Genomic DNA, 23622 nt, shown 5'->3' with positions numbered 1-23622 from the left:
GAACCTGATGAAGAGTGATCCGTGTTCTTAGCCAGCAAAGTGTCATGTCCAGTGTTTCCCTGAGTCTCGTTGTCTCCTTGTTGTCCTGTCTCCCCGTTGATTCTCCCCAGGTGTGTCCCATCTCCCTGATTAGCCCCTGTGTATTTAGTCCCTCATGTTTCCTATCTTCCTCGTCGGGTCCTTGTCCTTGTGACGTCTTCCTTGTCAGCTCCTGATGCCATGCTGTGTGCACGTTCTCCTCCGTCGTTTCTCGTAGTTCCTCGTAGTTCCTAGTAGTTCCTAGTAGTTCCCTCATTGTTCAATTTAGTTATGCCTACCTGCTTCTCCACCTGTATGACCTGTTGCTACCGGGATGAGCATCAGCTACGCTCTACCGTGCTGCCAGGCCGCGGACTCTGCAACTATTTTATTTTTGGATTATTCATTGTTTATTTTTGGACTGTTTGATATTTCGGACTGTCCCACTTCTGTTTGTGTTTTGGATTATTATTTATTAAACCATCCTCAACCTCATACCTGGGTTTTCTGCGATCACTCATTCCTTCCACACCTTAAAAAAACACAGCATTGTGACACAAAGAGGATGAATCATTCTTCTACAAGGCTACAATGTAGCCTTCACTGCAGAATCGCTAGATATTTATAGAGCTTCTAATCTTGATACAACATGAGGAAATGATACTGACAAACATTGCACAGAATTGCATAACCAGGTCGTTCATACTTTCATTAGTTCCAGTGCAATAAAATGTCACTTGAAATGAAATTTTTGGTGATTCAATGAGAGCAGCTCCAGAACAAAGTAAAGACTAAAATACATCAGCAGGTGATAAAAAGCAACTTTTCTCTGTTTTTATGAGCAAAGAACCATCAGTTTGACTAGAACTTGTTATAATGTGATATTTATATTGTAATAACTAGCATATGATAGTGTTAGAAATAATTCAGGAAACAGAGCACAACACACACACATAATAAACCATCTTGTTTTGATTCTTCAAAGTTTTATTTTTGCTCAGCCAAAGAATAGAAGAAAGTTTTGCATAGAAGATTCTTTCTTAAAACTCATTCAGTCTGACTTTATTACAGAGAGACAATCCAGCTGCTGTTTGCTTGTCGCTTCATTGCTTAGGTTGCATTAAAGAGAGAAATGAGAGGAAGTAGAGAAGCTGAAATATCTTTTGGGTTTTCTATGAAGATGCAAAAAGGCAGGAAAACAGAAACAGCAGCTCTGATTCTCCACTGGTTCTGTTTTACACATCAGGCCTTTTTAGTAACTTCACAGTTTTCACATTGTCTTGACGCAGACAGAAGGCAGCCGATTAGAACATTCCAAGTCATCCCAGCACTTGTCATCTAGGAACAAGAAAACAAATCAGTCACACATCACATCATAAAAACCCTTTTACCATAAGAAAATTAATAGAAGCTCCTGCTGTAAATTCAGTAAATATTTATGCAGGTCAACTAAAAAGTTCACATGCACAGTAAATTAGTTTTACCCATGAGTCATCTTACCAACCGAAAACACAGACAGTTGTGATATTTTCCTGTACCTGAATAGTTCATCTGTAATCAGTGCTGGTTGCCTCCATGATTATCAGGCTGTCCAGAACACCAGTCTGTGTAGATGAACCGGTTCCCATCGCTCCACAACCAAATGTTGTCCTGGAAGACAATAAACAGCAGATGATACATTTCATTCAATGTTTCCCAAAATACACAATAAATAAATGTAGTGGCATCAATACCTCCTGTGCATTAGAACCTCCAATCCATGCTGTTTTGGCTCCGTAACTTGCTGTAGCTATTATAGCCTGAATCTGACGATATTCGTTCATGTCTTGAACTGATGCAAGGTTTCCCCCCATGGACAGACAGTTCCTCTGCAGGCATAACAGTTAGAAGTAGCTGGACTTCTTCAGCAAAGAATAAAAGAAAATAAGAGCACAATGTTGTTGGAAATCACCTCGGCTCTCGCCCAAGTCATGGGTTTCTGAACATATTGAAAGCAGCGACTGTTGATGGGAGTCCAGCCAGAAGGACAAGCATCAGATCTCTGGAGCAAGTCAACTTGTTCTGACAGCAAACAAATGCAGAGTTCAGATCAGGGGTGCATGTGACGTAACTCTAAAGATTACCTTATTTTGTCACATCAAAATGATTCAGAATCAAATTTATTGAAGCTCGATGTCAAGAAATAACCCAGTGTGGCAAACGGTTACAAATAACGAAAGCCTTCTTATTTTTTACAGGTTTTATTTTAACAGGAGTTTTCACCTGATTCTTCACTTCCACATTTGTCATCTGACTTTAGTGAAATCAGAAATATGATCTTACCGTTGAAAGTTTAGTGGAATGAAAGAAATAGGTTTTCGAAAAAATGATTCTCAAAACTCCTGACATGCAGTACTCATGTAAACTTACTTTGTTGCCGCCCTGCTCTATTTATCATGGATTAGAGTTGGGACTAAAAAAAACGACAAAAAACCCACTGACCCATCAGCAGAGGCATCATTAGGGGCAGCTGTGGATATTTTAAACAGGAGTTAGTTTGTTTTTTAGTCAAACTGCCAACATCAACTCAATGCAACCAATAAGAAACAACAACAAACATAATAAAGCTATAAATGTTGTTTGCTAAGTTTTCTTGACAAGCAGCTAAAAAAGAAGTTTGAAGTTAAAAAGCAGAGATAAAAATCGAACTGAGTTCAGAACCGTCGGTTTGTTTCTTCACCTTCTGAGGGTTTTCTCCAAACCAAATGTTGGCTCCAAACATGCATGTTTAGACAGCTTATAAATTCAATAACTCCAATGTCAGCAATATTTTATTCAAGCTTTAAAAAATGATGGACTTGGAAACTGAAACAAAGGTAAATGTATTGATTATTTTGACTGTATTGATCCAGTATTGGTCTGTCTGGTTTCAGAAAAGGAAAACAGCAACGATACTCTGATCCAAGATAATGGACGGTACTGGTTCTGTTAGATCCTTGTGTCTGTCCAGTACAGACTCGTGTACTGGTTTTGATCCAGTAGATCATAATAATGTCTATGCTTTGTGCCGCAGGGATCCAGTAAACAGCACCAGGCAAGCAAGTTTAATTTATATTTATATTTGACAAATTGCAGTTTGAGTAAATTATTTCCCACAAGCCACAACTAGAAACGGAAATCACAGAGTCACTGCTTGACCAGTTTAACTTCCTGCTCTTTGCTTCCACCTAGTGAAATACTAGAGTACTGGTCTGACAAAATGCTTTTCATTATTTTTTATAGGCTTGTGGTTTGTTTAACAGCCACAAATCAAGGATGGAATCAAGCCTGTAATCAGAGTGTCATGATTTTGTCCCACAAAATTACTCAATATATGAATGAGTCAGCATAAAAATGCAGAACAAAGTTTCAGAAAGTGACCTGTCATTGCAACGTTAATAAATAGATAAACATGTGATATCTATTGATGAATAGATATCACATGTCTCCTTATTGGTATAACTGTAGATTAATAAATAGATACATAAAAATGTAATACTTCTTCCATTTTAAAACAAATATTTTAATTTGGTTCCATAAACACAAGAATTGGACTGAAACCAGCAGATTATTTCAGTATTCAAGAATTGCAAATGCTTAAGTAAAACAACCTTAAAATAATTTTATAATGTTAAATTTGAAACTTCAAAATCTTTTCCCTGTTTGGGAAGATAGAAATCTTACAGATTTGCACATTGGAGACACAAAGAGACACAGATTGGTCCCAATTATTCCTAACAAATAAAACCTGGGAATCTTTTTAGCAGGGATCTTACTTTTATTAATCAAATATATATTTAAAACTGGATTTTACCACAGACACAGAGTCTACCTCTTCTCTCTCTGGGAGAAAATATCTGACTCTGATATGATGCTTTAATTGGTGCAATAGAATTGACTGACGACTGAACATTATGTGGATTCATTTGCGGCCTGTCATATGAAAAAAATAAACAAGATTAAATATTAATATAGAAAGAAAGAAAGAAAGAGAAAGAAAGAAAGAAAGAAAGAAAGAAAGAAAGAAAGAAAGAAAGAAAGAAAGAAAGAAAGAAGAAAGAAAGAAAGAAAAAAAAGAAGAAAGAAAGAAAGAAAGAAAGAAAGAAAGAAAGAAAGAAAGAAAGAAAGAAAGAAAGAAAGAAAGAAAGAAAGAAAGAAAGAAAGAAAGAAAGGATCAGATTTTATCTTGTTTTTGTGGTTTTCAAGATTCCTAAAAGTATTTGACCACTAGATGGCAGCAGAGTGTAGAACATCTCAGACTGAATAAATTGTTTATTAATTCTGCTGAATTGAACTTCAGGTAAATTGTGAACATTTATCTCTTAAGTTGAAGAAAACCACTGATTGTGAGAAAATGATGATTGATTCATGGAGTCGGCAGGTTTATTGATCCTCTGGGTTGATTAGAGACGTTGTTACCTTTAACTCGGTTATGTTTGTTGTTAAAGACATTGGGTGGTAAGTATCCTGTCAGATTATTGCTTCAAAAAGTGTGAAGGACTGATGCAAAGTTGATGCAAAGATTACATGGGGTCATAGGTCATAAAGGTTAATGCCTTACCACTGCACACACCCAAACAGAAAACAAATCAGAACTATTTAACATTTTTAGCCGGATTGTGGTTGAGTTGTTTCAATGTCAACGTTTCAACAGGAGTTTATGCAACTGATGGAAAATAATATGGCCTTTCAGGTTTATGTTTAAACTCTGATCACCTGCAGGCTCAAACCTGCAGGACTCCCTGAGGCGCTTTGACAAGTAAAACAAAGGCTCCTTTTATTCCACTGGAGTCAAACTCCAGTCCTGAAGGGCCTGAAATCTTTAGATGAGCCTCTGCTGCAACACCTGAATAAGATCATCAGCTCATTAAGTCTCTGGAGATCTGATCCACACAAGGAGGAGGTAATGAAGCCATTTCATGCCAGTGTTTCGTCTGTGGCTCATCTAGAAACTGCAGGACATCTGGAGGACTGGAGTTTAAGATCCTGCTGTAGACAGAACAAACTCCTCACTGATACGACACCAGCACTGACTCATCAATGTTCCAGCAAGAACTCCATTTAGAAAATATGTTTGGTTTATTTATTTATCTTATAATTTCTGAGTTTAATAATTTGTGAATAAACCTCACCACTCTAATAATGCTTGAAACAGCAACCCAACTTCAAAATAGTGGCCGTTTTTTAATGTGATGCTAATTTAAGCTGTATTTACCCACAGAGACATTAGACGTCTCTGTGGACGACCTAATGTCTCTCTGTGGACAGTCTAACGTCTCTCTGTGGACACTCTGATGTCTCTCTGTGGACGACTTAATGTCTGTGGACGGTCTAATGTCTCTCTGTGGACGGTCTGATGTCTCTCTGTGGACGACTTAATGTCTCTCTGTAGACAGTCCAATGTCTCTCTGTTGACAGTCTAATGTCTCTCTGTGGACGGTCTGATGTCTCTCTGTGGACGGTCTAATGTCTCTCTGTGGACGGTCTAATGTCTCTCTGTGGACGACTTAATGTGTCTCTGTGGACGGTCCAATGTCTCTCTGTGGACAGTCTAATGTCTCTCTGTGGACAGTCTGATGTCTCTCTGTGGACGACTTAATGTCTCTCTGTACAGTCCAATGTCTCTCTGTTGACAGTCTAATGTCTCTCTGTGGACGGTCTGATGTCTCTCTGTGGACGGTCTAATGTCTCTCTGTGGACGGTAAATGTCTCTCTGTGGACGACTTAATGTCTCTCTGTGGACGGTCTAATGTCTCTCTGTTGACAGTCTAATGTCTCTCTTTGGACGGTCTGATGTCTCTCTGTGGACGGTCTAATGTCTCTCTGTGGACGGTATAATGTCTCTCTGTGGACGACTTAATGTCTCTCTGTGGACAGTCTAATGTCTCTCTGTGGACGACTTAATGTCTCTCTGTGGACGACCTAATGTCTCTCTGTGGGCGGTCTAATGTTTCTCTGTGGACAGTATAATGTCTCTCTGTGGACAGTATAATGTCTCTCTGTGGACGACTTAATGTGTCTCTGTGGACGGTCCAATGTCTCTCTGGACGGTCTAATGTCTCTCTGTTGACAGTCTAATGTCTCTCTGTGGACGGTCCAATGTCTCTCTGTGGACGACTTAATGTCTCTCTGTGGACGACTTAATGTCTCTCTGTGGACGGTCTAATGTCTCTCTGTGGACGGTCTAATGTCTCTCTGTGAACAGTCTAATGTCTCTCTGTGGACGACTTAATGTGTCTCTGTGGACGGGCCAATGTCTCTCTGTGGACGGGCCAATCTCTCTGTGGACGGTCTGATGTCTCTCTGTGGACGGTCTGATGTCTCTCTGTGGACGGCCACGCAGGCATGTTAATGAAAGTAAGAAGTTGTTCCTGGATTGTGCATCTACAGACCTGCCTTGTTCCAGCACTTAAATCCCATTAAATCCCATTAAATCCCATTAAATCCCAGTACTTCAGGCGATTAGTGTGTAAGAAGTGTTACATGCTACACTTTGTTTGTTAAAGATCATTTAATGTCAGTTCTCTTTCACCTGTGTCACTGCCTTTTAACCTCACTATTATCCACTTAGCCAAATCATAACACTTTAAGTACCTTGAGATTATTACAGATAAACTAAACTGTAGTTAAAAGCTTTAACTCTGTCAACATGCCTGGCATCTTATCAGCCCGACTAAAGGAAAACCAGAATTTTCTGATAAAGTTTAGATGATCTGTGATCATGTTTGCTTCGGATCAGTGAAATCAGTCTGTTTTTCTACAAGTGTTAATCTATCAAATGCATTTCAGTAATAAATGATCGTTATTTAATATCAGATGAAAGTAAATGTGAACTTTGTTGATAACTTTGTGCACATTCAGTATAATTTACTAAAACAAACTAAGCTTGCACTTACACTGGTTTCAATATCAAGTACATATTAGACAAACTAACAAATTATTTTGTTTTTATGTGAGGAGAGAAAAAAAAAACTGGCATAAATGGTGTCTAAAGAAAAACTGGATAACTGAGGAATTAAACAGAGAAAAACTGAAGCAAAGAAAAACAGAAACAAAACAAACAACCTAGGATCCAGACACCCTCATTTTATTTTATTTTTTTTACATTTTAGTTGAAATAAAAACATTTAAAACAAATTACAAAACAATCTCTTAATACTGTGAACATATAAGTGCAAAAGGATGCTGAGCCGGCCCAAGGCAAAAACAAATAAAGTATCTACTTGAGGCTTCAGCTGAAGTTCAAGAAAACTGTTTCTAACTGCATTTAATGAATTATAAGCAGCACATCTGTTAACTGACTGCAGACTCTGTCAAAGCCAGTAGTTTATGTAACAAAGAGAAAAAGGCGAAAGGGGAGCAGCTTTAAAAGTTCCTATCAGTTTGTACATCAGTTTATGCATAAGGAGTAAAGATTATTGCTCTAAAAATACAAAATTAACCATAAGCTTTTTCTACAGCTGTGCAAATACTATAAGAAAAACAAATGATTGCTTCACACATGATTTTAACAGATGTCATAATGATTATTGGTATTTTTTGTTCTTGATCAAATCAGATTGAAATATTTGTGTAGCTGAACTGGAAGCTGCATCATGATGATCTGATAACATGGAGACAGAACAAATATTATTTATACATATTTATCTGTAAAATATAGCTGAGATATTCTTCTGCAATGTTTCCATATATATGGTTGTGGAACTTAAAATATTTACATTTATATTTCAGATTAACACAATGAGTCAGAATGACATGAATAACTATTAAATGAAACTGTTTTGCTGTTTATATTGAAGTTCATGTCAAACTTATAAAAGTTACTAAACGTCCCAAAGTTCTTACTTTTTAACTAACAAGCTGTTTAAAGATTCCCATTATTTAAAGTTTATGAAATCAGATGAAAATACTATATTGATCTGTTTTGAATGGGAGAATAAATCACATTCCTCTATAACTTTAATATTGTTCATCTTATTTTTCTTTTTGCTTCAACATACAGATGATACATTTTCTTGTCTTCATTGTCTTCAGTTCACCAAAAGGTGATCAGAAGTTTTTCCTTTTCATATCAGTCTTGGCTACAAGAAAAAAGATCAGCAGTTAAAAACATGTAAGATCTTTGGAAATTTAATAAATTACTTCAATAATTAACAGATGGTAGCATGTTGAATTACTTTCCCATGAACTCAGCCAGAGGGCGCTAAAGTTTACTAACGTTTACATTTCATTTGTCTTTTGCCTTCATTAAAACCTCCATTACCACTAAAGTCACCAGATTAGAACCAGATTCAACATCTTTACCTCATTGATTGTCTTGTTTTATTTCAACACAAGACAAAAACACAGCCAGAAAAATTACATTCCTAAGACCTTCAACATTTTAGAGAAGATTAAAAACACAATGAACTTCATTTCAGGACAGCTTGGCTGGAGCAGACAGAGCTGCTCCAGAGAGAGTGGGGGCGTTTAAAGGAATGTGTGTGTGTGTGTGTGTGTGTGTGTGTGTGTGTGTGTGTGTGTGGGTGGGTGGGTGGGTGTGTGTGTGTGTGTGTGGGTGTGCGTGTGTGTCTGTGTGTGTGGGGAGGGGAAGGAAGAGGGGTTGGGGATGAGACAGAAAGAGAGAGAGAGAGATGGAAACCTATTTCAACAATAAACTGAACTCCCCACACTGTTTGATAAATGGGATCAATTGTAATGATTGTGACTGAATAAAAAATATTTTGTAAAGTGAGTCAGGATGACATTAGATGTGAATTGGTGGTGTAGAAAATAAACTGAATTGAACTGAAAAGTAACTGAATGTTAAGCAATTGGGAAAGCAACAGCAAATATTCACAGATGTAATTACAAAATGTAGTTAAATATATCAATAAAACGTATATATACCACAATGTGGTATATATTTATAAGTTATGTATTGCTCTGATGAAATGAATGTTTGACCAGAATCACATCTCACTTTATTTGAAAATCTTGTTCTCTCCTCGCCCTTCCTTTGACTCTCTATAACTGTGTCCACATTGCCAAAACCTCCAGCTGCTCTGTTTATCAGAGTCACTGAGAGGAGAGCAGAACTAAAGATTTGCTTTCTGAGCAGAGGCCAAATGAGTGCCAGCTGTTTCTCAAAGTTACTTTTATTTTAGAATAGCTTCAGTAAAACTCCTGGATATTCCAGGGTAACAGAATCAGAGATAAATTAGGACAGAAAACAGTTTCACAAGAATTTTTCATTTGATAAACCATCACTGGAATATTTTATAAAAACTCACCTCGAGCCCATTTACGGTACGTGTAAATACACAAGATTAGTATGAAGTTGTAGAGGATGAAGAGGAGGAGGCCACAAATCACTCTTTTCCAAATAAAACCAGGACCAGTACCAGGAGGAGGAGAAGCAGAAGGACGAGGAGGAGGAGAAGTTTCTGCTTGGACAACTCTAGCTGTAAGCAAAAAAATAAATTAATTAAATATTTTATTTAATTTCTGGCAAATAAAAGCTACAAAATGTTCAATCACAATACAAAATGGAAGAACCAGAAGGTTTCATCCAGTGGTTTGTGGACCAGTCCTGAAGAACTGCGGTTCTGAAACTGACTGGCTGTCAGTCGCTCTGAACAGAGAAGATTAAAACTCTAATGATCTGAACTAGAGTTTTTAATCGAGCCAGTCATTGATTCAGTTATTGATCCAGTCATTGATTCAGTCATTGAATCAGTCATTGATTGAGTCATCGATTCAGTCATTGATTCAGTCATTGAATCAGTCATTGATTCAGTCATTGATTCAGTCATTGAATCAGTCATTGATTCAATTATTGATTCAGTCAATGATTCAGTCAGAGATTCAGTCATTGAATCAGTCATTGATTCAGTCATTGATTCAATTATTGATTTAGTCATTGATTCAGTCATTGATTCAGTCATTGATTCAGTCATTGATTCAGTCATTGAATCAGTCATTGATTCAATTATAGATTCAGTCAATGATTCAGTCAGTGATTCAGTCATTGAATCAGTCATTGATTCAGTCATTGATTCAATTATTCATTTAGTCATTGATTCAGTCATTGATTCAGTCATTGAATCAGTCATTGAATCAGTCATTGAATCAGTCATTGATTCAGTCATTGAATCAGTCATTGAATCAGTCATTGATTCAGTCATTGATTCAATTATTGATTCAGTCAATGATTCAGTCATTGATTCAGTCATTGATTCAGTCATTGATTCAGTCAATGATTCAGTCAGTGATTCAGTCATTGAATCAGTCATTGAATCAGTCATTGAATCAGTCATTGATTCAGTCATTGATTCAATTATTGATTCAGTCAATGATTCAGTCATTGAATCAGTCATTGATTCAGTCATTGATTCAGTCATTGATTCAGTCATTGATTCAGTCAATGATTCAGTCAATGATACAGTCATTGATTCAGTCATTGATTCAGTCAATGATTCAGTCATTGATTCAGTCATTGATTCAGTCATTGATTCAATTATTGATTCAGTCAATGATTCGGTCATTGAATCAGTCAATGAATCAGTCATCGATTCAGTCATTGATTGAGTCATCGATTCAGTCATTGATTCAGTCATTGAATCAGTCATTGATTCAGTCATTGATTCAGTCATTGAATCAGTCATTGAATCAGTCATTGATTCAATTATTGATTCAGTCAATGATTCAGTCAGTGATTCAGTCATTGAATCAGTCATTGATTCAGTCATTGATTCAATTATTGATTTAGTCATTGATTCAGTCATTGATTCAGTCATTGAATCATTGAATCAGTCATTGAATCAGTCATTGAATCAGTCATTGTATCAGTCATTGATTCAGTCATTGATTCAATTATTGATTCAGTCAATGATTCAGTCATTGAATCAGTCATTGATTCAGTCATTGATTCAGTCATTGATTCAGTCAATGATTCAGTCATTGATTCAGTCATTGATTCAGTCACTGATTCAGTCATTGAATCAGTCATTGAATCAGTCATTGATTCAGTCATTGATTCAGTCATTGATTCAATTATTGATTCAGTCAATGATTCGGTCATTGAATCAGTCAATGAATCAGTCATCGATTCAGTCATTGATTGAGTCATCAATTCAGTCAATGATTCAGTCATTGAATCAGTCATTGATTCAGTCATTGATTCAGTCATTGAATCAGTCATTGATTCAATTATTGATTCTGTCAATGATTCAGTCAGTGATTCAGTCATTGAATCAGTCATTGATTCAGTCATTGATTCAATTATTGATTTAGTCATTGATTCAGTCATTGATTCAGTCATTGAATCAGTCATTGAATCAGTCATTGATTCAGTCATTGAATCAGTCATTGAATCAGTCATTGATTCAGTCATTGATTCAATTATTGATTCAGTCAATGATTCAGTCATTGATTCAGTCATTGATTCAGTCATTGATTCAGTCAATGATTGAGTCATCGATTCAGTCATTGATTCAGTCATTGAATCAGTCATTGATTCAGTCATTGATTCAGTCATTGAATCAGTCATTGATTCAATTATTGATTCAGTCAATGATTCAGTCAGAGATTCAGTCATTGAATCAGTCATTGATTCAGTCATTGATTCAATTATTGATTTAGTCATTGATTCAGTCATTGATTCAGTCATTGATTCAGTCATTGATTCAGTCATTGAATCAGTCATTGATTCAATTATAGATTCAGTCAATGATTCAGTCAGTGATTCAGTCATTGAATCAGTCATTGATTCAGTCATTGATTCAATTATTCATTTAGTCATTGATTCAGTCATTGATTCAGTCATTGAATCAGTCATTGAATCAGTCATTGAATCAGTCATTGATTCAGTCATTGAATCAGTCATTGAATCAGTCATTGATTCAGTCATTGATTCAATTATTGATTCAGTCAATGATTCAGTCATTGATTCAGTCATTGATTCAGTCATTGATTCAGTCAATGATTCAGTCAGTGATTCAGTCATTGAATCAGTCATTGAATCAGTCATTGAATCAGTCATTGATTCAGTCATTGATTCAATTATTGATTCAGTCAATGATTCAGTCATTGAATCAGTCATTGATTCAGTCATTGATTCAGTCATTGATTCAGTCATTGATTCAGTCAATGATTCAGTCAATGATACAGTCATTGATTCAGTCATTGATTCAGTCAATGATTCAGTCATTGATTCAGTCATTGATTCAGTCATTGATTCAATTATTGATTCAGTCAATGATTCGGTCATTGAATCAGTCAATGAATCAGTCATCGATTCAGTCATTGATTGAGTCATCGATTCAGTCATTGATTCAGTCATTGAATCAGTCATTGATTCAGTCATTGATTCAGTCATTGAATCAGTCATTGAATCAGTCATTGATTCAATTATTGATTCAGTCAATGATTCAGTCAGTGATTCAGTCATTGAATCAGTCATTGATTCAGTCATTGATTCAATTATTGATTTAGTCATTGATTCAGTCATTGATTCAGTCATTGAATCAGTCATTGAATCAGTCATTGAATCAGTCATTGTATCAGTCATTGATTCAGTCATTGATTCAATTATTGATTCAGTCAATGATTCAGTCATTGAATCAGTCATTGATTCAGTCATTGATTCAGTCATTGATTCAGTCAATGATTCAGTCATTGATTCAGTCATTGATTCAGTCACTGATTCAGTCATTGAATCAGTCATTGAATCAGTCATTGATTCAGTCATTGATTCAGTCATTGATTCAATTATTGATTCAGTCAATGATTCGGTCATTGAATCAGTCAATGAATCAGTCATCGATTCAGTCATTGATTGAGTCATCAATTCAGTCAATGATTCAGTCATTGAATCAGTCATTGATTCAGTCATTGATTCAGTCATTGAATCAGTCATTGATTCAATTATTGATTCAGTCAATGATTCAGTCAGTGATTCAGTCATTGAATCAGTCATTGATTCAGTCATTGATTCAATTATTGATTTAGTCATTGATTCAGTCATTGATTCAGTCATTGAATCAGTCATTGAATCAGTCATTGATTCAGTCATTGAATCAGTCATTGAATCAGTCATTGATTCAGTCATTGATTCAATTATTGATTCAGTCAATGATTCAGTCATTGATTCAGTCATTGATTCAGTCATTGATTCAGTCAATGATTCAGTCAGTGATTCAGTCATTGAATCAGTCATTGAATCAGTCATTGATTCAGTCATTGATTCAATTATTGATTCAGTCAATGATTCAGTCATTGAATCAGTCATTGATTCAGTCATTGATTCAGTCATTGATTCAGTCAATGATTCAGTCATTGATTCAGTCATTGATTCAGTCACTGATTCAGTCATTGAATCAGTCATTGAATCAGTCCTTGATTCAGTCATTGATTCAGTCATTGATTCAATTATTGATTCAGTCAATGATTCGGTCATTGAATCAGTCAATGAATCAGTCATCGATTCAATCATTGATCCAGTCATTGATTCAGTCATTGATTCAGTCATTGATTCATTCATTGATTCAGTCAATGATTCAGTCATTGATTCATTCATTGATTCAGTCAATGATTCAGTCTTTGATTCAGTCATTGATTCAGTCAATGATTCAGTCATTGATTCAGTCATTGATTCAGTCATTGATTCAGTCAATGATTCAGTCATTGATTCAGTCAATGATTCAGTCTTTGATTCAGTCATTGATTCAGTCAATGATTCAGTCATTGATTCAGTCATTGAATCAGTCATTGATTCAGTCATTGATTCAATTATTGATTTAGTCATTGATTCAGTCATTGATTCAGTCATTGATTCAGTCATTGATTCAGTCATTGAATCAGTCATTGATTCAATTATAGATTCAGTCAATGATTCAGTCAGTGATTCAGTCATTGAATCAGTCATTGATTCAGTCATTGATTCAATTATTCATTTAGTCATTGATTCAGTCATTGATTCAGTCATTGAATCAGTCATTGAATCAGTCATTGAATCAGTCATTGATTCAGTCATTGAATCAGTCATTGAATCAGTCATTGATTCAGTCATTGATTCAATTATTGATTCAGTCAATGATTCAGTCATTGATTCAGTCATTGATTCAGTCATTGATTCAGTCAATGATTCAGTCAGTGATTCAGTCATTGAATCAGTCATTGAATCAGTCATTGAATCAGTCATTGATTCAGTCATTGATTCAATATTGATTCAGTCAATGATTCAGTCATTGAATCAGTCATTGATTCATTCATTGATTCAGTCATTGATTCACTCATTGATTCAGTCAATGATTCAGTCAATGATTCAGTCATTGATTCAGTCATTGATTCAGTCATTGATCCAGTCATTGATTCAGTCAATGATTCAGTCATTGATTCAATTATTGATTCAGTCAATGATTCGGTCATTGAATCAGTCAATGAATCAGTCATCGATTCAGTCATTGATTGAGTCATCGATTCAGTCATTGATTCAGTCATTGAATCAGTCATTGATTCAGTCATTGATTCAGTCATTGAATCAGTCATTGAATCAGTCATTGATTCAATTATTGATTCAGTCAATGATTCAGTCAGTGATTCAGTCATTGAATCAGTCATTGATTCATTATTGATTTAGTCATTGATTCAGTCATTGATTCAGTCATTGAATCAGTCATTGAATCAGTCATTGAATCAGTCATTGTATCAGTCATTGATTCAGTCATTGATTCAATTATTGATTCAGTCAATGATTCAGTCATTGAATCAGTCATTGATTCAGTCATTGATTCAGTCATTGATTCAGTCAATGATTCAGTCATTGATTCAGTCATTGATTCAGTCACTGATTCAGTCATTGAATCAGTCATTGAATCAGTCATTGATTCAGTCATTGATTCAGTCATTGATTCAATTATTGATTCAGTCAATGATTCGGTCATTGAATCAGTCAATGAATCAGTCATCGATTCAGTCATTGATTGAGTCATCAATTCAGTCATTGATTGAGTCATCGATTCAGTCATCGATTCAGTCATTGATTCAGTCATTGAATCAGTCATTGATTCAATTATTGATTCAGTCAATGATTCAGTCAGTGATTCAGTCATTGAATCAGTCATTGATTCAGTCATTGATTCAATTATTGATTTAGTCATTGATTCAGTCATTGATTCAGTCATTGAATCGTCATTGAATCAGTCATTGATTCAGTCATTGAATCAGTCATTGAATCAGTCATTGATTCAGTCATTGATTCAATTATTGATTCAGTCAATGATTCAGTCATTGATTCAGTCATTGATTCAGTCATTGATTCAGTCAATGATTCAGTCAGTGATTCAGTCATTGAATCAGTCATTGAATCAGTCATTGATTCAGTCATTGATTCAATTATTGATTCAGTCAATGATTCAGTCATTGAATCAGTCATTGATTCAGTCATTGATTCAGTCATTGATTCAGTCAATGATTCAGTCATTGATTCAGTCATTGATTCAGTCACTGATTCAGTCATTGAATCAGTCATTGAATCAGTCCTTGATTCAGTCATTGATTCAGTCATTGATTCAATTATTGATTCAGTCAATGATTCGGTCATTGAATCAGTCAATGAATCAGTCATCGATTCAATCATTGATCCAGTCATTGATTCAGTCATTGATTCAGTCATTGATTCATTCATTGATTCATTCATTGATTCAGTCATTGATTCATTCATTGATTCAGTCAATGATTCAGTCTTTGATTCAGTCATTGATTCAGTCATTGATCCAGTCATTGAATCAGTCATTGATCCAGTCATTGATTCAGTCATTGATTCAGTCATTGATTCATTCATTGATTCAGTCATTGATTCAGTCAATGATTCAGTCATTGATTCAGTCATTGATCCAGTCATTGATTCAGTCATTGATTCAGTCATTGATTCAGTCAATGATTCAGTCATTGATTCATTCATTGATTCAGTCAATGATTCAGTCTTTGATTCAGTCATTGATTCAGTCAATGATTCAGTCATTGATTCAGTCATTGATTCAGTCTTTGATTCAGTCAATGATTCAGTCATTGATCCAGTCATTGATTCAGTCAATGATTCAGTCATTGATTCAGTCATTGATTCAGTCATTGATTCAGTCATTGATTCAGTCATTGATTCAGTCAATGATTCAGTCTTTGATTCAGTCATTGATTCAGTCATTGATTCAATCATTGATTCAGTCTTTGATTCAGTCAATGATTCAGTCAATGATTCAGTCATTGATTCAGTCATTGATTCAGTCATTGATTCATTCATTGATTCAATTATTGATTCAGTCATTGATTCAGTCATTGATTCAGTCAATGATTCAGTCATTGATTCAGTCATTGATTCAGGTTGGAGCAACAATGCAAGCTGCAGGATGGCAGCTCGGGTGTTTGGGTCTGCAGAGTTCTTACTTTACCTGGCCTCTGAAAGTCTAAGGAAACCTGCTGAATTTCATCAGATAAAAACTTTTAAAACTTTTCTGATAATTAATTGAGCATATCATGCAGTCTGACAGCTCAGATTAATTAGAATGTCTGCATGATTGAATTTAAATTGTTTTTTTATAAAGTGCCTTGAAACAACATTTTGATGAATATAAATAAATTGAATTGAACCGATAGGTTTATATATTTATCTGTTTATGTATTTGTAGGATTAAGGCATGAAAACATCAGTGCCAATAATCATTTATTGGTAAATTACAATAATTTTAAAGGACTTTGTTGGAGTGTCTTTTAGAGTTACTTTCTGGCATAAACTGAAAAGAAATTAGCATTTTTACAAAATATTCTGAAAATTATTACAGGATAATTAACATTATTTTACTCCTGTAAGAACATTTATGTCATTTGAACAAACATAACCGTAAATTGCAGAACATATCTATTTAAATAAAATAATACAGCCAAGAAAAACAGGCTTCTTTAGTGGCAACACTTTAGAGATTGAGGTCAATTATACGGACTGGTTGAGTCAGAGTTGCATTTTTATTTAAAGGTTCTTTTCTTAAAGGTGACTGATATCTGACAGCCTGAATGAAACAAAGATCATCACCTTTCACTGCCAGCCAGCTCTTCGGTGACTCTCTTTTAGAAGGATGGACACATTTGTAGAAACCTTCTTCTGCTTTAATCGTCATTTTCCCTTGTTTGTCTTTCCCAATGAAGACGTCATCTTTGTAGAACGCAGCTTCAAAGTTTGAGGTGGAGATGTCATCATCTTCTTCTTTGTGGGAACAACCAAGTGTCACATTTTCTCCCTTAAAGACAGGATATGAAGGACTCTCGAGGATCACACTTCCCTCTGAAATAAAATCATTTAATAAGAATCATGTTTTCTAAAAAGATAAAAAAAATCCAAGTTTAGAGTAAACTCAGTCAAGATGCTTGTCCATTACCGACTACAGTGAGATTGACCCTGTTGCTGCATTCTTCTCGCTCAGATTGACACCAGTAGACACCAGTGTCAGTTGGGTAAGCATCCTCAATGGTGCAGGAGGATTCTCCGGGGATTGCCCAACCGAACTGACATTCCTGAAGAGGGTTGTTCTTTATCGTCCTCATCACTTTCCAGCCACTGGAGTTTGTCACACAGGTAAGAGTGATTTGGTCATACTGGAAGAACTGGGATCGGTCAGGAGTGACAGTCAGTGTAGCTGCAGAGGAAAGAGCAAAGAGTTTGGATTCATGTGATTGACAATAATTGGCTTTATGATGAAGAGATGTTGTTTTTGTTTACAATTATAACATTATTTAGTAAATGCCACAAACCACAACTGAAACATTCATAGCTAATAATGGAATCATCATGATTGCAAAAACTAATGGAGTGGATGAATTCAATATTTCTGAAGATAGAATGAAATGAGTGAAACCAAAGACTGAGGTAGTTAGAGGTAGTTTCTATGTGGGTTTGTAGCCATCCAGAAAGACTCCAGTATTGACTCACTGCTCAGGTCATTGGTGGCAACTCAGCATTTCCTGCAGCTAAATACATTGACTGTGATAAAATATAAATGAGACTCAGTAGTTCAGGTCCCGGATGGGATGAGCTGGGACTGTGTGGAGCCAAGTGAGTGGCAGAAATTGACTGCTCTAATTTATTTGTGTCTTCAATGAGCATACCCTAATGCTCCAGACTAACATGCAGTCTTTGTCCAGGTGTTGCCCTCCTTCCTGAACCTTCACTTATCTGAGTTCTCTAATAACCAGGATTCCAACTTCAAGAACTCAGCTTTCCTGGCAAAGGAGGGCAAACATGGAAAAGTGATTCAGCTGCTTTCTTGATCACACTGATTGAGTGTTTACCCCTCAAGTGTTTGTTTCCTTGTATCACTGAAAAACATCCTTTAAAATGATGAAGAGCGAACTGAGCAGATTGCATTTCTCATTTGGTCCCACCAGTTGTACAGGCAGATGAGAAACCAGAGCAGGAGGGAGAATAATTCCAACAGAGACCAAAGAAAAACTGGCCAGGACTCACATTCCTGTCTAGCTAGTCATCCTGCTCTGGCTTCTCAAAGTCTTGGGTCATGCAGGAATAAATTCAAGCAGCATCAGCCTATAAACCAGAAGATTTGCCTTGAATTTTGGCCTGAATGGGGAGATTCTGTTGCCTCAGAGTTTTTGGCCATGCTAGCATCTCTGACATTTGCTGAGAGGGTCTTTAGCATTTCATGTGACCTCATTCACTGAAATATAGAAAGAGTCATTTCAGAGAGAATAACTTTCCCCAGTTTAGTTGAGGTCATTAGACACATTTTGCATGCACACCTTATTGAAAAGCTGTCATTATTATTAGTACAAATAGAAACATTAATGAGATATAGTTTCATTTGTTGTAAAACTGCACAAGGGGTTATCCTCACCCACAAACCATACTGCTAAATATTTTGTTGTTTTATTTAATTTGCTATAAAGACCCAGTACAGTGTTTACAGTATTCAGTGCCTTATTAATTAATGTTTCAACACCTCAATAGTTTCTCTGAACTTTCATCAGATTTTAATGAAACTCTGTTGCGTTGGTTTATTTTAACTTGTTTGTGCAAGTTAAAAATGGACCGGGGTTTTATGTTTGGTTTTATAAATAGTTTGCATCTTAACTACCCTTGCAGAACAGTTAAAGTTGAGCAGAAACGTTCCTCATCCATTGCTTATATTTTGGACATGTTCATTGCACTTGAGCGAGCTCCCAGAAATGAATGCCTTTTTTTGAATAATAAATTTTCCTGTTGCCATCAATAATTCAAATTCTTTTGTAAAAACTGCCAAAACAGGACTACAGTGAAAAAATAATCACACAAAACTGGAAAAGAAAAGTTTTTAAAAACTTGTATAAATACATTATGTTCCTGTTTTGTTTCTATATTTACAGGTGGAAAAATTAGTAAACTAAGAGTTTGCAAACGTCAACAACTAAAGTTGCAATAAATGCTATTTTGGTAACAGTTTATTTGAAGAGGTGTGCATAAGACTGACATGACTTTGTCATAAATATGACAAAGCCTGTTATGAGCATGAAGGAGACTTTATAAATGTTTATGACTTTGGTGATTAAAATCATTAAAAAGTCATTCAAAGTGTCAACTTTGCAGTAGTCTGTAAACGACGACACTTTTAATGCAAGTTTATATCATATAGAGTTTATACCCTCTGACCTCTCAGGTCAGAGGGTCAGTTCTGCTGGCCTTGTTTTCAGCTTTGGTTAGTAACCACAGTCTGTCCTAAATAAGTTGTGCATCTCTGAACCAAATAATTTACCTTCCACTCAGGGGGATGGAACAGTTTTACAGATGAAAGTGCAGCTGCTGCACTTTTTTGTTTGTTTCATTTTGTATAAATGAAATGTATTTTATTTATGAAAAATAGCTCCTACATTATGTCAAAACAAAAGAAAATTGACAAATCTAGGTAGAAAGTAAAATATATACATTAGTCAACGCAAAATAATTCAAATGGCTTGCATAGATATAATTTGGTTAAGTGGATATTTAGAGCAAGATGGTTACAAACTGGATTATTCCATAAAGGAAACATCTCAACATGTTACTAAGGAATGCTAACAGACAGTTGGAGGCTAAATTGAAATAAATAAATACCAAAGTGTTGCTACTTACAGAGCATGAGGCAGAGCGAAGAGAAAGCCATCGTGTTATGATGCTCTCTTCCGCTAAACCACAAAGTTTATTCAGCTTCACATCTGCTTCTTTCAGGAAGTCAGTGGCACATAGAACATAGCAGTAAAAATGATATATCATCATTATCAAAGAAAATTCCTGTTGTTCTTTTACTGAATGTGTTCATCTCAGATATCCTGAAAAGTGTTTTCACAAAGTTTACAAATTTAGTAAAAGATTATCATATTCTGTTCTTTACCAGCTGAACTAAAAACCACATAAACACTGACCTTGAGTTTCTAAGGAAACAGGAAATGAGCCGCGCTGCATGTGAGAACATGAGATACCCAGTTTGTGGCTGAAACTGCTGAAACTGACATGAGAAACAGTGTGATCGCTCACATCCTGTCAAGTTAGTACTTCTTTTTGAATTCTTCAGCAAACACATTTTATTGTGACTTTACAAAAATGTTTGATGAAACTGTCAAACTTAGAATCTCTCATCACAACAGAAGCTGCTACAGCTTCATTGTTTCAGTTGTGTCCACCCTATAAATCACTGCGTCCCTGTTTGCTTAGTGTTTGCTAAGCAAACAGTGTGTGTGCTCTGTGTGTTAGTGTACACAGATAAAGCCCTTATTCATTTAAAATGTGTTGTTGAATTCCATCAATCCTGAACTGATCGTCCATGTTCTGTCACAGAGCAGGAAGGATCCAGCTCAGACATGCTGTCAACTGTGTCAAGAAAATCCGAGTTCATCCCGCTTCCCATGCTGAAGATTTTAGTTTAACAGTAAACAACAAATAAAGTTACCATTAACATTATTCACACAAATCACATCTAGATCCAACAGTAGACCCAGACTGCAATAACATAAATCTGGTTGTGTGTTGTTTTTGTCTCCTGCAAACTTAGCTTTCATTCTACTTATTTTTTCTATCTAATCATAAGAAATCATAGAGAGAGAGAGATGAGACAGGAAGAGCAGGTTTCCTGGAAAAGAGGAAGTAAGTTTCCAGCTTGCAGCTGTATAAAAATAGCTGAGACCAGTCCTTGTTTAAAAGCATAAAAGTTTTAAAAGACAAAATCTAAACATTTTGAGTAATTAGATAAGATTTAAAGTAAAGTACTTATATTAATATTGGTTTACTTATAACAATACTTACACTTGGAAAAACGTACAAGTAAAACACTTATAAAGGTTTACTTATAAAGATCACTGATGATGTGTTGGAGGTAGATAGTAGGTGAAAGGTCAGGGGTTAAATGGGGACAAACGGGAAAGCAGAGATGACCAAGACCTTATTAGGACATAGCTTGTTGAACAACTTACACGTGTCAGAGACATGGGAGGAACATTGAGCAACCCTGAGACATTAGCCAAGACATCAGGACAAAATGTCTCTAAGACAGTGATGGATATGAGTTTATCTGTCCAAACAAGTTACCCAATAAATCACAGCAACAGTGTTAGCCAATGAAAATGCACTGAAAGCGGGTATAAACCCTATATAAGGGGAGAGCAAAAGAGGAATCGTTGGTTGGATCCTCCAGGCAGCTTCGAGTCAAGACTGAGACGGACAAAGAACTCTGCAGCTGAAGAAGAGCCGGAGACACAGAGCCGAAGACTGTCCTGTGCACGGGGACCAACCCATCAGCCCCGCAACATGTGGCTTCAAATTGGACTTCTCTCATCAGCTGGGTTCAGACCAAGGACAAAGATGAAGATCAAGACAAAGACAAAGACCCAAGTCCTGTGTGACCTCACCATCGATGCAGAGATGAAAGCTCATCAGACCAACAGAGATCCCTGCTTTCGTCAATCAACCTCCTCTTCCTCCTGCTGCAACACCTTCTTCATCATCGATCCAGTTCTGGGGTTCGAAACACCAAACTTCATCCTTCTCTCTCTAAAGGTTCCCTTTTTAGTTCTTAGTATCAGCATTAGAGAAAGACAGGCTAGATGATTGATTTTACTTATTTGATTATTTCTGCTACTTAATTAAGCTTTATTGCTTTACTAATAAAGAAAATCTAAAAGATGTTGTGGACATTCAATTTATGAGTCACCTCAAAGTTTTTTGATGGTAGTAAAATAGCTGTGATGTTTTATTCTGGGGAAGAAAACTAGGTCATGTTTTATAGGTTGCTTTAGCCCAAATTTAAAACAACATCCTTGGGACTCGCCAGAGTCACTAAAACCAACCTGATTCACTAACAAGTGCGAAAAAGAGAAGGAGCGACCGTTAACAGATGTGCTCTGTGAAACTAGTTGGCTGCTCAGTCTGGCTGATTCACAGGGGGAAGAAGGACGAGACATCTGGATGGGGGTCGTAGAAATCACGCGAATCTTTTCTGGAAACCAGATTAAACAGAGTTACTTCAGTTCTGGACAGATTTAGGAAACTCAATTCATCGTTTAGATGGATTAAGATGTTATTGCAGTGGCAATTTCAAATGAGGTGGTCCGCTAGTGTCTGATAAATGTGGTAAGTGGTTCTCAGCATGAAATAGTTTGAGAATCACTTTATGGTTTAAAGTCATAATAGAAAAGCACAAAGATTCTCATTGGCTGCAACAGCTGGGAGAATCTTACTAGGATGCAAGATGCCAGAAGAAAACAGCTGATCTAACTGTACAAAATAATGAGCTAATTTCTTATAAGCAATCAAATGAAGTTTATCCAAGTAAATTATTAAAGGTGACGTTTTATGAAAAAAAAAGAAAAGTAAAGTTTTTAGCTTTGTGTCATGTGATGTTATTCCCTCATTCAAAACTTGCCTGAATTGTTGCCTTGGTTTTTTCAAGCATGTTTGAAAAAAAATCCCTTAATCTCCATGGCAATCATTCAGCTGCACAAACACCTGGTGGGGTTTAGCTCCGCCTTCCTCAGAGCTGCTGTTTCCAAACTGAGCTTCTGTCTATCAGAGGAGCCCTCCTCCACATGACTCCTCCTCTCAGATCCTTCAGACTAGCCACCAGCAATTAGCACTCACCTGCTGGAATTGCTGATCTGGTTATTTGTGCGACTTCTCAGTGAAATGAAGTTAAAATTAGGTTAATATCAGCCATGTTTCGATGATTTCTTGAAGGCAGCATTACAGAGAAAACATGAGTTTTTAAAGTGACAGATGCCCAATTTCAAGACGTTAAATTTTCTTTTAAGTCATATTTCATTTTAATAGCCTTTTGTTAACAACTGAAGGCAACATAGCTACTTGATTACGCTATAAAATGGCTAAATTTGAAAACTTAATACTGACCATTAAGTTATCATATAAAAAATGTAAATAAAGTACATTTGCCTCATTTTGATTTTAAGTTAATGTAATAATTTTTAAAGTTGAATCTCCATTCTCTTTTTTATTATAGGATTTAAAAGCTGGTGATTTGAGATCATACACAAAATGTTGTTTTTACAGTCATGTATTCAAACAGAGATAATGTAATAATCTCT

The 23622-nt window shown here is 35.8% G+C and overlaps 1 protein-coding gene across 1 annotated transcript; it reads right to left on the bottom strand.

The window, feature by feature from the left end:
* Nucleotides 1-984: 984 nt before the first annotated feature.
* On the bottom strand, nt 985-17489 carry LOC129351372 (ladderlectin-like). Its single transcript, XM_055020249.1, has 7 exons — nt 17445-17489; nt 17102-17350; nt 9309-9479; nt 1970-2079; nt 1752-1886; nt 1557-1668; nt 985-1356 (listed from the first exon to the last, which is right to left on the bottom strand). Exons 2-6 carry the CDS (start codon nt 17184-17186, stop codon nt 1576-1578), a joined length of 594 nt encoding a protein of 197 aa, XP_054876224.1. The 5' UTR covers nt 17187-17350; nt 17445-17489; the 3' UTR covers nt 985-1356; nt 1557-1575.
* Between the last annotated feature and the right edge of the window lie 6133 nt (nt 17490-23622).

Source organism: Poeciliopsis prolifica, unplaced genomic scaffold (genome assembly GCF_027474105.1).
Source record: "Poeciliopsis prolifica strain line A6 unplaced genomic scaffold, Auburn_PproV2 SCAFFOLD066, whole genome shotgun sequence".
Classification (NCBI taxonomy): domain Eukaryota; kingdom Metazoa; phylum Chordata; class Actinopteri; order Cyprinodontiformes; family Poeciliidae; genus Poeciliopsis; species Poeciliopsis prolifica.
The sequence above is the reverse complement of the archived record's forward strand: the minus strand, read 5'-3'. Positions and strand labels throughout refer to the sequence as shown.

Bases quoted from the DNA above. Each gene is read 5' to 3' on its own strand.
- LOC129351372 (XM_055020249.1), bottom strand. From the start codon at position 17,186: ATGACGATTAAAGCAGAAGAAGGTTTCTACAAATGTGTCCATCCTTCT. The intron at 9,480-17,101 runs GTGATGATCTTT...TTTTGCTTACAG, and splicing joins GAGCTGGCTGGCAGTGAAAG to CTAGAGTTGTCCAAGCAGAA. The intron at 2,080-9,308 runs GTGAGTTTTTAT...GTTTGCTGTCAG, and splicing joins GTACCGTAAATGGGCTCGAG to AACAAGTTGACTTGCTCCAG.